The sequence below is a fragment of the Moesziomyces antarcticus genome (assembly GCF_000747765.1).
Source record: "Moesziomyces antarcticus DNA, scaffold: scaffold_v10003, strain JCM 10317, whole genome shotgun sequence".
NCBI lineage: Eukaryota > Fungi > Basidiomycota > Ustilaginomycetes > Ustilaginales > Ustilaginaceae > Moesziomyces > Moesziomyces antarcticus.
In genome coordinates, this window is record NW_014639007.1 from 615398 (window position 1) to 630705 (window position 15308).

The 15308-nt window shown below is 60.3% G+C and overlaps 6 protein-coding genes across 6 annotated transcripts; 4 read left to right on the forward strand and 2 right to left on the reverse strand.

The window, feature by feature from the left end:
* Positions 1-266: 266 nt before the first annotated feature.
* Positions 267-1885, reverse strand: PAN0_003d1697 (ATPase; the record flags this gene model as incomplete). Its single annotated transcript, XM_014802655.1, has 3 exons — positions 267-1567; positions 1665-1776; positions 1862-1885. The coding sequence occupies 3 exons, from the start codon at positions 1883-1885 to the stop codon at positions 267-269; spliced, it is 1437 nt and encodes a 478-aa protein (XP_014658141.1).
* Positions 1886-2635: 750 nt separating this feature from the next.
* Positions 2636-6187, forward strand: PAN0_003c1698 (transforming growth factor-beta receptor-associated protein 1; the record flags this gene model as incomplete). The annotated part of the gene is made up of 1 exon (XM_014802656.1): positions 2636-6187. One exon carries the CDS (start codon positions 2636-2638, stop codon positions 6185-6187), a length of 3552 nt encoding a protein of 1183 aa, XP_014658142.1.
* Positions 6188-8611: 2424 nt separating this feature from the next.
* On the forward strand, positions 8612-10081 carry PAN0_003c1699 (uncharacterized protein; the record flags this gene model as incomplete). The annotated part of the gene is made up of 1 exon (XM_014802657.1): positions 8612-10081. The coding sequence occupies one exon, from the start codon at positions 8612-8614 to the stop codon at positions 10079-10081; it is 1470 nt and encodes a 489-aa protein (XP_014658143.1).
* Positions 10082-11653: 1572 nt separating this feature from the next.
* PAN0_003c1700 (mitochondrial carrier) lies at positions 11654-12592 on the forward strand (the record flags this gene model as incomplete). Its single annotated transcript, XM_014802658.1, has 1 exon — positions 11654-12592. One exon carries the CDS (start codon positions 11654-11656, stop codon positions 12590-12592), a length of 939 nt encoding a protein of 312 aa, XP_014658144.1.
* Positions 12593-12785: 193 nt separating this feature from the next.
* Positions 12786-13099, forward strand: PAN0_003c1701 (uncharacterized protein; the record flags this gene model as incomplete). Its single annotated transcript, XM_014802659.1, has 2 exons — positions 12786-12808; positions 12895-13099. The coding sequence occupies 2 exons, from the start codon at positions 12786-12788 to the stop codon at positions 13097-13099; spliced, it is 228 nt and encodes a 75-aa protein (XP_014658145.1).
* Positions 13100-13599: 500 nt separating this feature from the next.
* Positions 13600-14969, reverse strand: PAN0_003d1702 (uncharacterized protein; the record flags this gene model as incomplete). The annotated part of the gene is made up of 2 exons (XM_014802660.1): positions 13600-14861; positions 14936-14969. 2 exons carry the CDS (start codon positions 14967-14969, stop codon positions 13600-13602), a joined length of 1296 nt encoding a protein of 431 aa, XP_014658146.1.
* Positions 14970-15308: the final 339 nt, after the last annotated feature.

Consider the following 15308-nt stretch of genomic DNA (forward strand, 5'->3'; position numbering starts at 1 on the left):
AAGATCGGCGCTCCAAGCACACTCCTCAGTTAACACCGCTGCCTGGACGCGTCCCTTTTTCGGTGAGCCTGTGCGAGGTTCTTCTGCCAATGCAACCGTGCACCACACACATATGCCCTCGCTCTCGTTCAACCTTGCGCCGGCCTGACACAATGCCACACGTTCTTTTGCCTGCAGCCGAATCTATGACGAAGAAAGCATGTGACGGAAAATACATTGGAGCCAGAGAAAACGCAAGTGTGCAGAGCGAGGACGAGATGACGAGGCTATTCCAGACCAGCCTCGTTTGTGAATTCGATGTGCTTCTCGATGTCGGCCTTTGTGACTGTCGGTCGCACAGCCTGGATGGCGCGCAGGAAGTCGTTCATGACGAGCTTGGGTTCCAAGAGCTGCTCGCCCTCGATGTCGTCCCAGGTCATCTCGACGGCGTCCGGATCGCCGGGCGAGCAGGGGGTGAGGAACTCCTTCATCTCTTCCACCTCTTCGTCCGCCGCTGCTGCCGCCGCCGCCGCGTCTCCGTCCTGCTGCGCCGCATCGCCGTGCGCTCCCGTATCGGCACTGCCGTTCTTGGCCTTGTCCTGCTTCGCCTTGCGCTTGGCAGGCGCCAGCACCTTTTTAAAGTGCGTCGCCCCCGTCACCTTGCGCACGGGCTGCATGAGCGCATCGCGCACGAGCACGCTGATGTCCGAGCCCGAGTAGCCCTCGGTCTGCGCGGCGAGCTTGCGGTAGTCCTTGCTGTCGAGGGCGCAGGGCGTCTCGCCGACGTTGAGCTCAAACATGCGCTTCCTCGCCTCGAGGTCGGGCAGTGGGATGTAGATGCGCTTCTCGAATCTTCGCTTGATGGCCAGGTCGAGCGCCCAGGGGATGTTGGTGGCGCCGAGCACGAGCACGCCCGTCTCGTCGTTGCCGACGCCGTTCATCTGCACGAGGAACTCGGTCTTGATCCTCCTGGATGCCTCCGACTCGCCCTCGCCTCTTGTGCCGCAGAGCGAGTCGACCTCGTCGATAAAGATGATCGAGGGCTTGGCCTCGCGTGCCATCTGGAAGAGCTGCTTGACGAGTCGCTCCGATTCTCCCATCCACTTGCTCACCAAGTCCGAACTCGACACGCTGAAGAACGTCGACTTGGCCTCGGTGGCCACCGCTTTGGCGAGGAACGACTTGCCCGTGCCTGGCGGGCCGTACATGAGGATGCCGCGCCACGGCGTCCTCTTGCCGGTGAACATCTGTGGGAACTTGATGGGCAGGATGACGGCCTCCTTGAGCGCCTCCTTGGCGGTGTGAAGACCGGCGACGTCGTCCCATCGCACGTTGGGTGTCTCGGAGAGCACGGCGCTCGAGAGGCCGGCGCGAAGCTTCTTGGTCTCGGGATCGACGTCGTCGTCGTCGCCGTCCTTCTTGCCGCCGGTGCTGCCGCCGACGCCCTTTTCGGCGCCATTGGCACCTACTGCAGCTCGATTGCGGTCCTCGGAGCTCTTGGCCAAGTGTTCCTTGAGCTTTTCGGCGCGGTCGAGGTACTCTGTGAATTTTTTGCGGATGAGGTCTTTGAGCTTGTCGTTCTTCTCGTCTGTGTGGCGTGGGGATGAGGAGGAGGCGGATTGCGCAGTCAGTACGAGTCTGCGGGACACTTCTCGGTCAAGGACGTGGTGGGGCTTGCCACTTACACTTCATTGCCATCATGAAGTAGTCCAAGCTGTTTTGGTACAGCTTGTACGCTTCTTGGTAGTTTTGCTTGACATCTTCGTCGATCGCCTTTTGCACGATCTCGATCGCTTTCTGTGGGGAAGGAAGGGGATGCGGTGGGATCAGTTGCCGAGATCGTAGATGCGGATGGCGGCTGTACGCAGCAGTGTCCACTCACATTCAAAAAGTCGGAGTTGGCCATATTGGTGGTTGTGTGGTGGATGCGTCGGTGGGAGAGTCAAGGTGCGAAAGAGCCGGTCAAGGGCTGAGGCTTTGATGTCTGCGTGTCCGGCTGATTCTGGCTGCCGATATGCTGAGCGCAGACGCAAAAAGCCGCAACACAAAGTCCGATCCGGTCGAAGTGGCAGCGTCCTAGAAGCCTTGGTGAGTCGATAGAGAGAGCGTGAGTGTGTAAGGCGGAGGTGAAGGTGGTGGAAGAGCGTCAAGTCCGGGCTGCCGGCGTTATGGCTGCTGCGCACGTCCGTCGCTCGCTTTGGGCCATGCAGTCGACGCTCACTCTCTTTCTCGCCTGCGTCTCGCAGTGGAGAAGGGCAGCAGCAGCAGCAGCAGGGTCTCACATCCACGCGTCGTTGGCTGTGGAGAGACTCGGCTTCTGCTGCACCTTGGCTCGACTGCTGAGGGGCTTCGCTCGATCTGAATTTCCACTCTCCTTTCCAGATCGATCCCGCACACTCCGCCAGAGGCTTGCGGATCGGGCTTGAACCCTGAGCGAGTCGCCGCCTCATCCGAGATCCGATTACAAGTGCTGGCCTGGATCCAAGGATGGCCTCAGCGCAGCATTCGACACCTTCTCCACTTGGATCAGCTACACCACTCGTCGACCCTTCGCACTTCTTTCAACATGGCATCAGGCAGCTGCGCAGCTTGTTACGCCTGACCTGTCTCTTCTCGTTCACGCCACCGTCGCACCAGGCACTGCACATAGCCTAGCATGGCAGCCCCTCAGCAGCCAGTGCCTCCATACGCTTTGGCGCCGCTTCTCATCCCTACGCTTGGCAGCGACGACGATGCCGAATCTCTGCATCCCGGATCTCCGGTTGCGATTCAGCAAAATGCGCAGCGATCCATCCGCTGCTCCGAGTCCGACGGCACACATCTCTACATCGGCACCTCGGACGGTCAGATCCACTCGTTCAACATCCGCTACCGCAAGTCTGACGCGGCACAAGGCTCGTCACAGCAATGCACATACAGCCTCAAATCGAGCCGCTCCATATCCAGCCATGCGAAACCCGTCGAAAAGATCGTCCTTCTACGACCCTTCCGCGCAGCTGCCGTCCTGTGCGAAGGTGTCGTCAACTTCTTCTCCACGCCCGACTGGACACCGATACGCAGTCTGCCATCCACAAGAGCTGTCAGTACCATCGTATTGGATGACGAAGAGGCGCAATCCGACACAGGCACCGACGCTGCTGGAATGATTAGCGTCTGCCTCGTACGTCGCAAAAACATCATCCTCGCCAAAATCGGCTCAGACGGCCGCTCGGATCTCCTCTGGTCCACCATCAAGGACGTGCCTCTTCCCGGCGGCGCCATCTTTGCTCGTCGCTACGCAGATACCCTGTGCATCGCCAACGCCACCGAGTACAGCCTCGTCAACCTCTCTTCCGGCTCCATCACCCAGCTCCATCTGCCCATCAGTCAGACCGGCGAGTCTCCCTCCGCCCAGGTCAGGCCCAGCATCGTCACGGTTCCTGTCCAGCCTTCTTCGCTCAGGCAAGGCAGCGTCTCCCCAGAGGTCGGCCGCGGCTCCAGCGCTGCCGCTTCGCCTTCCGCCAACTGCGAGTTTCTCGTCACGTCGCACAGTGGTTCCAGCACCCTCGGCGTCTTTGTCAAGCCCTCGGGCGAGCCGGCGCCCAAGCTGCTCGAATGGCCGTCGCATCCCCGCTCCGTCGCCTTCGACGGCAAGCATCTAGTATCGCTGCTTCGTAACGATACCGTCGAGCTCCACCGCATCCGCTCCGACTCGACCCACAGGCTTCAGACCATTCAGCTGCCGCCAGGTCTCGATCCGCGTTTCCTGCAGCCCGTTTCGCACCCAGCAGATGCACAACCTAGCGCGTCCGACCCATCCGTCTCTACAAGCAGCGATCTGGACATCGTCAAGGTCAACCTCGCCCACCTCGATGGCTCTGACGCCACCTTGTTGAGTCGCGCTCAGGAAGACCAGCACGCATCGTCATCTTCGCCATGCCAGATCCTCTTGTGTGGCAGAAACTCCACCTCGGCTGTTCAGCAGGACTCACTGCTAGGCTGGACATCCCAACAGCTTCGTCGCGGCCGTATCCGCAATCTCCGGCAGAGCCTCGCCTCGTACAGAGAGAACGCAAACGATGATGCTACCAACTCTAGCGCTTTGCAGTCTTCTCTCGAGGCATCGGCTGCGCACGCACGCTTGGGCATCGAACTCTTGCATCGTGCAGACTTTGCTGCGGCGTCGGATGTTTTGAGTCACGCCCACCTCGATCCACGTTGGATCCTGGGCTGCTTCCCATCTCTGCTGCCCGAGGGCCAAGCGCTGGGAGAGGCCATTCTACCGGCACTCCTGCTCCCCGATCTCGAAAAGTTGAAGCGCAAGGATGGCAACGGCATCCAAAGCATCGAGAACATCATCGTCGCCAACCTCACTCTCAACTACTCTCCTCCTTTGGACGTCGACAAGGACCGCGCCCTCTCGGAACTCAAGCAAACACTGCTGCACCGTTCCGACGCAATGCTCCGTCGTCTCTTGGAGGACTGGCGTGCAGCTGCCGTCGACGCAGCACATCCATGGGCTGGTACATACATGGACGAGCACATGCTGGCCAACGTCCACAACCGCGTCGACTCGGCGTATCTTCACCTGCTTGCGCAGGGCCGTGGGACGGACAACCCAGATGCAGCTTCGATCAAGCGCGAGATGGCGGCGTTCCTCGACTCGAACCACGCTTGCGAGCCTGCCGTGGTAGAGAAGCTTCTCAAGGACAAGGGGTTCTTGCTGCTCCTCGCAAGACACTATGAATCGGTCGGCAACGTCGAGGGGGCGCTCAGCATCTTGGCGGGCTTGGTGGATGGCAAGCAGAGCGATGCGCTCGAGCAGAGCATTGACACCAGCGCTACGGTATCCAAGATCGCCGATCTGCTTTCTGGACAGCAGGATGCCAGCTTGGTCTCCGAGTACGGTCGCTGGCTTGTGCGCAAAGACCCTGAAGCTGGTATCCGCATTCTCACCGCCCAGACTGCTGCGTCGGATTCCGCTGCGACCCAAAAGACGCCCTCGCGAAGCAAGGCGCAGGAGCTGGATGCGATCCGATTGCAGAAAGCGACCATCGACGAGCTGCGCCAGATCGATGCGGACGCGGCGACCAAGTATCTCGAGGTGGTTGCGCTGTCCACGTCCAAGGTGCAGGACGAGCAGATGCACCGCGAGCTGGCGGCGGCTCTCATCCGGCGCGTCGCCAAGCATCTCGAGGATGCCGAGTACCGAACGAAGATGGAGTCGATCGAGCACGAGTATGCGGACGGCTCGTATGCCGAGTCGTTCTTTGCGCACCTGGCGTTGGCGTGCAGCGGCTCGAGCATGGACGTGGATCGACTCAAGCTGTCGATGCTGCTGCAGGGGTCCACCATGCTGGACTACGGCGCGGTGCTGTTGATGATCGAGCCGCTGCCGACGCTGGCGTACGAGCGTGCGATTGTGTTGGGTAAGCTGGGACGCGATGCGGATGCGCTGTCTCTGCTGGCCATCACGCTGAGGGATGCCAACAGTGCCGAGGCGTACTGCTCGCAGGACGGTGAGGTGCTTTCGCCCATGCTGGCAGCTTCTATCGCCGAGGACCACGAGGAGTTGCGTCCGTTTGCAGCGATGCTCAGCCGCACACATGCACAGCGCATCAAGACACATGCCAAGCAGGAGCAGCAAGCTGGCCGCACAGGGGCAGCACAGCGAAAGCAGACGCTGCTCAAGGAGCTTCTGTCGGTGTACATGGCGAATGGCGCACACGAAAAGTTCCGCATCGCTACGGCGCATTTGCTGAATACGCAGGCGCTGCACCTCGACAGCCAGCAGGTGCTCGAGCTGGTGCCTGCCGATTGGTCGATCCAGACGCTCGAGACGTTCCTCACGCAGAGTCTGCGACGTCAGCTTCATCGCCGACGCGAAGTGGCCATGCTGCGCAGCATCGCAAAGTGCCGCAGCCTCGACCTGGCCGAAGATCTGTGGGCACGTCAGCGCGCCATGGGCGGCATTGTGCAAGATACGGATTTGGGCGGCGCCGAGGACAGCGCTGCATCGTTCGATGCCGTACACCAGTCCAGCCTGGCAGAAGGCAAAGCACACTTGGACGATCAGGACAGCAACGCTCAAAGCGAAAAGCGGCGAACCGGCGGTCTCGATACGAGCGACCGAGCAAAAGTGGAGATTGTCCACGCCGATTATAGCGCCCCCACATCTGCTGTCGTCTACGCCGAGCGCGAGGACGGTGCGGACGGCGATCTTGGCTGACACTCTCACTCGCAGCGCACATGGGACAATGGCAACGTGTCTCGCAAACATTCCCAGCTCATCAGCGCACGCTTGACACAGGACTGACCGGCGTGTGCGGGGCGGGGCTGTGTTGAGTCGGCATGGAGGAGTTTGAAAACGCCCCGAGTCCGACAAGCCCCCACGGAAGACGTCGTACCGAGGTTGCGATGCAGACGGTGCACGTTCCTAATCCGCAGCTACATCTCGGTCGTACCGCCTGTGAATGTCGCCTGCAGTAAGAGCCGTGTGCGAGGAGGGGAGGGCAAGCTCGGGGTGGGGACAGGTGTAATCTGATAACAACATGCATGTTCGGTGCCGAAGGTTGCTTCCGCTGGAAAGGGGTACGCGAGGGGGGAATGAAACGTGCGCGCGCGCGCACGCGCAAAGGATGTGGGATCGACATAGCCACGTCGCACCGCATCGTATTGACGTGGCCAGACCGTGCAATGCGGAAGACATGCATCCGAGAACGAGGCCGAGGAATGAAGGGGAGAGCATAAGCCGAACTCAGCCACGACCACCTCGATACTGTAGCTCTTCAGAGTGAGGTGGAGGGTAGGACGGTGTATTCATGCGAGAGAAGCCTGGGAAGCTTGAGCGTCGAGTCACACCTCCAAGCTGCAAAGATATGAAAGCGGACCCACCACGCGTGGCGGCGATCTCGCCGGCGGTTGTGAGCGAGTCAATGGCCACACGCGTCCTCCGTGGACTTTGTCTTTGGCTCGCTTGCAGCCGAACACTCGCCGCCTGCATGGAGTTAAGGCTTCTCTCCCTGCTGCCGTGCATTTTCCGACATTTTTGGAATCGCGTCGTGGAGGGGTTGATCGCGTTTAGCGGAGGCGAAAATCGCACCTGACGGCTTTGCCTGCGTCAGATCCAGCCCCGAACGGCGAATTTTTTCCAACCCGACGCAAGAAAATTGCCGCCCGCCTCCCGAGCGCCGAGATGTGTGGAGGCGCGCCTGCCGACCAAGGAACGCCACCGAAGCTGACCATCGAAGCTTTTGACCCCACCGCCTTGTCGCAATCCGAAAGGCTGCCAAGACGATCGCTCGATCCGCCGACGTGGCCAGACCCATCCGTGCATGACCTGAAGCATCACTCCGCTCGGTCAATCAAGCGTGCAAAGCTTGGCTCAACCATGAACGCGGTGGCTGCTTGCGACCGCCTCGAAAGAAAGACGACGAGGCGTCTAGGCAAGGCAAGGTGGTGGAGCGCCCCTGGCATGCATGTCTTCCTTCGGAGAGGTCTACGGGCCGGAAGCCCCCGACGACGAGAATGCGATAGAAGATCGAAGCATGAACGCAAGAGCGCGCGCGACATCTCTCTGCACAGGTGGACGCGATAAAGATGCCGCTGCAGTGTCAGTTTTTATTTTTATTTTATTTCGTCTCGGCGTCGGAGCAGCCGCACCGGAAGTGAGTTGAGTGAACCCTGGACTTCATGCATCCCGCTTTCCACGGACATGTCTACTGTATGCGCCGGCCGGGCACACGCGAGTCTGACTCCACTTCCAGCCTAGAAGCCGCGCGTGACTCGGCCTGATCCTCACTCCACAGCCACAGCCACATCCACATCCACACCGGCGCCTCCTTGCAACCTTTCGATCGTCGCGGCTCCTCCCGCGCGAGGCGCACTCGAATGCTCGCACCAGAGAGTTTGGGCTGTCTTCGATGCGAATCTTGTGCAATAAGAAAAGTTCTGCCAAAGTTGACCAAGGCAGTTTAACCGAAAGGTCAACAGCTTTGAAAGAGGGGGGGGACGCGAGATTGAGGCTATCAGACCGGGATTCGGGAGCGCGGATGGCGCAAGCCTGCTGCTGATGCTGATGACTAGGTTTCTGCGTCGATTTCGCAAACTTCTGCAAGTTTTTCAGCAGGTATGCGTGATTGTGCATGCGTCAAAGACCCTTTGTGCTTGTCTCCGGACCCTGAAGGCGAGATTTTTATTTTTTTAATTTTTTTAATTTTTTTGTCAGCTCGGGCCTCCACTCGGCTGGCTGGTCGGGAGTGAGCGTGTGAGTTTGGCGAAGGGGTGTGAATGCGGTGCGCTGCCCTGTAAGTTACCGCTAAGAGGGACGCGTGTGGAGGGCCCAAAAAGCCACGGAGGTGCGAGAGAGAGAGAAAAAAAGCGAGAGGGTCGCTGATAGCCACCCGAGCTTCGGAAATAATAACGCCACCCAACATAGATATAGTCAGCCCCACACCGGACCCACCCACCGTCGATCCGTTCTTTCCCTCTCCCCCTCTCTCCCTCTCCCCTTCCATCCATCTTCCGTCTCATCACGCAATCACTTTTCGCGCAACTCACCAAACAGCACAAAGTACACTTTCGTCTGCCTCGCACCGCTTTCCTCCCAACCACCACCATCACCACGCCCTCGTCCGCTCTAGGTCAAAGTCGCATGCTTCTGTCACCTCCATCCAACCCGCATCTCCTCACCGCACCAGCATCACCTCTTACTATTCCGCTCGTCGCCGCGCCTTCGCCCGCATCCGACGCATCTATGACGGCATTCACCTTCCCCTCTCCCGCCGTCAACTCGTACGGCTCGTCGCCCTCGGCCGGCCTCGACCTCTACACCAAGTCCATCGACTCCACCTCGGACCGCATCGGCGAGCTCCAGAAGTTCCTCCTCGGCAGTGACTGGTCCTCGCTCTCGTCTCTCAGCCCTCCCTCCGCTTCCGCTCGCGCCGTCGTCGAAGACCCCCTCGCGTGGCCCTCGACCGAGATGACAGACGCTCCCCTCTTCCCGCCGTCGTCCGCCGACACCGTCAGGCCGGCTGCCGAGGCCACTGCCGCCGTTGCCTCCTTCGACAACGTCAGCGAGACCGGTGCTGTTACCCAGTCGCCTCCCGCCACCATCGCGACCGCCCCTGCCCCTGCCGCATACGACTCGTCCGTCACGCCACTTCACCGTCAGTCGTTCGAGGCGTGCTACAGCGACTCGGTCGGCTCGCCCGACTCGGAGCGCGACTTCCTCACTTCGCCCTCCATGTTTGACGACGCCGACTTTGAGTTTGACGCCGACTCTCTCGCCAACAACTTTCCGCTCTTTGGCGACAACACTCTCGAAGACGTCTCGGACTCGCACGCCGAGGATCCCATGGCCACCTTCGCCTCCAACCTCGAGAACGTCAAGCTCGAGTCGGAGGATCACGACTCGCAGTCCTCCGACGTCGATCTCGCCGCCAGCCAGTCCACCGTCATGCCTTCGTACAGCCAGGTCAAGTCCGAGCACGACAGCCACGATTCGATGTCGACCCTCGAGGCCGCATTCAAGGTCGAATCGGATGCCGCTGCATCCGTCGCCAAGCACGAGCAGTCTTACGACATGTGGTCCGCCGACGAGCTCAAGCCCTACTTTTCCGACGAGGACATCAAGGCAGCCGAGCTCAGCACCCTCGCCAACGCTTTCGGAGCCGAGCCTCTCAAGCTTCCGCTTGCCGTCGAGTTTGACCTGGATGCGGCCAAGGGCGACGAGAAGCACGACTCCCACGCCGGTCCCATCCGCTCCTCGCGCGGCTCCCGAGACCAACGCCGAGCTTCGCCCGTCAAGGCGCTCGGTGGTGCTTCGGCGTTCGCCAGCGCCAGCCCTGCGCCCATCATCGACCCCGTGACCAAGGCGAAGCGCTGGCAGTGCCACGAGTGCGGCAAGTGGTTCGACCGCGCCTACAACCTCAAGACGCACCGATACACGCACGAGGATCCCGAGACGCGCGCTCGCCCGTTCATCTGCCCCGACGCCGAGTGCCACAAGCACTTTGCGCGCAAGCACGACATGCAGCGCCACTTTGAAAACGTACATCGCGGCGAATCCAGAAGGTCCAAGGGCGCCTCTACAAAACGGAGCCGCGCGGGCGACTTGGGCTAAGTCCAGGCGCCGCGCCCCCGACCTTTTTTGAATGATTCTATTGCAAACAGTAAGTTGGGCTCACACGGAGTCAGTCTGGTGGACTTGCAGCAGAACCTCGTTCCTTACACCGTCCTTTTCGAATCCGTCCTTGTCCGCAGCCACTCACTCTCTGCACGCACAGATTGACTGCCGTCGACACGCGTGGCGTTCACCGCTACCCCTGTCGATGGTGCGACTGTCACCACCACTTTGCCTCTCGAGCGGGCCGCCGCTCTGTCCGATGCCGCGTCGATCCGCTTGGATGACGCCGTGGCAGAGCCGCAACCTCTTTCTTTCCTCGAGCCTCTCCGTCGATTGGCTGGTCGGCCGGCTTTGTGCATAGCACGAGCTTCTACGCCACCTCGCAACGAACACTTGATGCTCGACCGAAGCCGAAAGCCTCCCTTTCCACAGCCATACAAACCGCCGAGGTTGATCCGCCTGTCGGCTTCTCTGCCGCACTTGCAGCGACATCCCCAAACGAATCCCTCCTTCGGACTGGGACGCATCTTCACCCCTTGGACGATGTCGCCTGGATCGTCGTCTGCTTGGCCTGGCTGCTGGATCGGGCGCGACCACGATCGCCCGCAACTGGGCATCGTCAAGACGCGCGCCTCGCCGCGTGATCATCGTCGCCGTATTTTGCCCGCTCGCTGCTGTCTCACTTTCTCCCCTTTCGATTCCCCTCTCTGCCTCCTCGCCGAAACAGGCTCGCTCGATCATGCAGCCGTTGCTTCCACCACTTTCGCCTCGGAGGTGTGCAGAGGGGGATGAAAGCCCCCTCCCTACCACGGACGCCGCATGGCTCCGCCGTTTCTTGGCCCTTCAGGTTTTGTCTTTCCCTGGCCTCCATCTCTCCGCGGTCTGCCGTGACTCGAGCTTCGCCCACTTTATTGAGGTCGAAGCTCGAGGACTGGGCAGGCTGCAACGTTCCCCCACGCCAAAAAAACCAAAAACAGACGATCCACCCCTGTCTCTCTAGCTCGCTGCGCCCGTTGTTCCTGTTCCAATTCCAGTTCGAGTTGCTCCGATCTCAATTCCAGTTTCGGATTTCCTCAAAGCATTGTGTGCGTCAGTGCGTGTGTGTGTAGTGAGGAAGGTTGGAGGAGGAGGTGCGGGGATTACAGCAAGGCTTTGGGTGGGTGGGGTTGCGGTGATGTGCGGGCGGTCGGCGCTTTTCGGCTACAGCGGGATTGGTGCGGGCGGCGGTTTGGTGCTCGATCCGAAAAAAAAGAGGCAGGTGAGAAATTCGGCTCCACTTGAGCTGCTGCGTGCTGCTGCGTGCTCCCGAACGTTTTTTCTCGAAACGAGCAGGAAAAAAAGAGGCCGACCGCGATTGCCGCTGGAAGAGTGACGTACCGAAAATCGCATGCACCCTTTTCTCTCGGCTGGACACCATCCCACGCTTCACCACCACTCCACACCACTCGCACACGGCATTCCCATCTCGGTCTCGCGATTCGATAGGGGAACCAGGATTTCTGGATTCGGATATATACGGAGACACTTTGCATCGGGCTAGCTAGGTTTTGACGTGGATATACAGTAGGCATGTCGCAGTCAATATCGCGTTCTTCGAGCTCGTCTGCTGGGGGGGTCAAGGCCAAGCCACGGGCGTATCCGTTCTACCTGGGAGGATGTGCGGCTTCGATAGCAGCGCTGTTTACGCATCCGTTGGACCTGACCAAGACGCGGATGCAGACGGCCTCTGCACGGCAAGGCATGTTCTCCCTTCTCGTCTCCACCTTTCGCCGCGAGGGTGTTCGTGGGTTGTACGTCGGTCTGACAGCATCGCTCTTGCGACAAATGACGTACAGCGTTACGCGATTCGGAGCATACGATAAGCTCAAGGAGCTTACGCTCCAGAATAACGGTGGTCGGCCGTTGGGCATGGTTCAAATGGCCCTGTGTGCTTCGGCGGCTGGAGCGGCTGGTGGGCTGGCGGGGAATCCGGCGGATATTCTGCTGGTTAGAATGACTAGCGACGTCAACAAGCCCAAAGAGCAGAGGTACAACTACCGCAACGCCATCTCGGGTCTCGTTCGCATGACGAAGGACGAAGGACTCGCATCGTTATTCCGCGGCCTTGGACCCAACACTGTCCGTGCGGTGTTGATGAACGCCAGCCAGTTGGCGACGTACGACGTCTTCAAAACCGCCCTGTTGGGAACCGGATACTTCAACGAGGGTACCGCACTGCACTTTTCGGCGAGCTTTATGGCAGGCACGGTGGCAACGACGGTCTGCAGCCCAGCGGACGTCATCAAGAGCCGCGTGATGAACGCCCGTGGCTCGGGAGATGGCATCATCAAAACGCTCAGAAAGGATGTCGGCAAGGAGGGGGTGGGATTCTTGTTTAGGGGTTGGACACCGGCGTGGATGAGGCTCAGTCCGAACACGATCATTGTTTTCGTGGTGCTGGAGAAGCTCAGGTTGCTCGTGGACTATACGCGGGCAGAAACGAAGCACGGCGATGTGGACAGGGCGTAGAACAGCATAGACTTGCAATCCAATGCATCATAGAGTCTCTCAGTACAGGCGTGCGAAAGTGAGAGAGTTGGCGGGTTGGATGAAGGTGTGCCCCGATTGGGGGTGCGATCGGGGCGTCGGAACGAAATTCTTAGACAACTCCACTTGTGCCATCTTGGTCGCCTTGCAACCACCATCTCATTCACTTGCCAACATGTCGAGTCAAGGATCGTATCTGTAAGTTCTCCTCCCTCACCCGCATGTCGACTTAAACAGGGGGGAAAATGACTGATGAGGAATTTGGATGGTGGTGGTTGGAATAGGTCTGCGCAGAAGGGCTTCCTTTCGGGTCCCGGCGGTCGCCCCGCCGAGCCCAAGCAAAACTTTCTGCTGAGGTTCATCAACACGCAGATTCTCGCACCCGAACACCGCGCGGGCAACATCAGCATCGCTTGGGGCGTCAGCGTCTTTGTTGCGGGCATCGTCGCCGCTCGCAACTTTGGTGACCTCATCACTCCCGTCTTCTAAACTATCCCTCCGTCGACGCGAATCAATAATCTTTTTCACCCCTCAAAATCCCCATCCAGAGAGTTTGGAAGGTTGACCAGCGTCGTATGCAAAGCGGCACAAGGATGGTGTGCAGAATTTTACTTGGCCTCGCCCCTCAGAACCGACCCGAGGCTACGCGCATGATCGATTCAGTAGCAGCATGTGTCCTGTCCCCCACTCGATACAGTCCGAACGTGGTACACTCGAGACTCAGCTGGGCTCCTCGCACGTCCACGCCTCCAGACCAAGTCCAAGTCACAATGCGGTATACTGTCAAGCCACACACGCACACAAGTCGAAAGAGACTGTCCAACACAGATTGTCCACCACTCAGCAAGTTTCATCCCCCGTACCTGATCATCCGACTCAGCTTCGTTCGCCAAACACAGCTCGCCCAACACATCTCGCTCGCACCGCCACTCGAGCCCAGGTCAGACGGATAGATTCATTCGCACGCCGTGCACATAAAAAGGCGAGGGCTACTTTCGACCGCCGTTCTTCTTCTTCTTTCCGCCGCCGTTCTTCTTGCCACCGGCGCTGGCCTTGTCGGCCGAGGCGTGCGGCAGCTCGTTGTCCTTCTTGAGCACGTCGTACAGCGACTGCTGCGCCGATTCGGTGGCGCGCGCGTGCTCGGTGACCACGTGCGTCACCACGTCGATCTCGCGCGCCTCGGCACCCGTGCCCACCACCACCTTGGCGTGGCCCGCAGAAGCGTCCTCGTCGGCCTTGTCTGCCTGCTCAGCCTGCTCGGCCTGTTCAGCCTGCTCGGCCGCGCCGGAGTCTTGGACGTGCGGCGAACCCGACACTTTGTTGCGCGGCGAGGGCGGCACGGGGGCCTTGTCCGAGCGTGCAGCCGCAGCATCGGGCTTGGCTTCGTCCTTGGCCTCGTTCTTGGCCTCGTCCTTGGCCTCGTTCTTGGCCTCGTCCTTGTCGTTCGAAGCCTCGGTCTTTTCGACTGCAAGCGCGCCGGAGCTGGCCGGCTGGGCATGTCGGGCAAACACCGACGGGTAGGGCAGCTGCAGCTTTTCAGGCAGCGCGAGGTTGGCCACCACGGTCACGGTGCGTGCAAGCTCCTCGACTGCCCTGAGCGGGCCGTATGAGACGCGCGAGAACAGACCGGCCGCACGCTCACCGACGTTCTCGGCAGCATTCACGCCTGCATGGAAGCCCTGCACGAGGCTGCGGGGCAGGTGCGGCTTGACCTGCTGGCGGTAGGCGTGTGAGGCTCGGTGGACATGTCGGTGCTGGACCGTGGAGCGCTTCGAGTGGAGCCAAAAGGCGACATTGCTGGCCCAGACGAACACGGCGGTGAGGAGGGGCACAATGAGCAGGCTGTACAGGTTGCCGAGGAGCGGCAGCCGGGTGACGAGCGACTCGAGCGGCCACTCGTCGTGCCAGTGCGTGCAGTGAAGCGCACCCTTGGCATCGTCGTCGGCAAGGAAGGTGAGCGTGATCCTGGTGGGCACGGCAAACTCGAAAAGCGGAAAGGCAAGCGGACGGACGTTGCGCGTCGCCTTGACGATGGCGGTCGAGCCTGCGGCGTCCCATCGAATGTCGTCGTCGGTGAGCGTGGCAGCGCTGCCGAGGTCGAGCGTGTTGAAGAGCAAGGCGGTGCGCTTGAGCTGGCTGGCGCCGTGGATCTTGAGGCTGCGACCCTCGTAGGTGGCGTCCGGAGCAAAGTGGGCGTTGACGGCGGCGTTGAAATGCACCGGGTCTCGGTCAAGGAGCTTGCGCACCAGCGCTGCAGCGATCGTAGAGCGATTGGAGTGTCAGCATTTGGAGCCAAGTGGTGAAAGGATGCGATCGAATACTTACGCTTGATGTCGGTGTGGGCATTGGTCGCGTTCATGATGGGAGTCGTGTATGCGGCGGATGTGCGAGCAAAGATGATGGCAGAAGGCAAGGCCTGGCTCGCGTGAGTGGGCGCCTATATGCCAAGTGGGCAGCGACGGGCTGCGCGGGCTCAGCTACAGCATTGCGTGAGGGAGCACTGCACTGCCGGGCAGAAGAAGGCGGCAGTGAGCGGCGAGCTCTAAGCGCGGGTGTTGGTTTCGCTTGGCTGCGAGTGTGAGAGAGAGTGATGCATGGTCGCATTTCACACGCCTCTTTGGCAGTCGCGCGTCTGCCGCTTCTTTCCACCAGAAGATCACCTCGGCCGGACGGAAAGGCACACTTTTGCTCAGTCGGG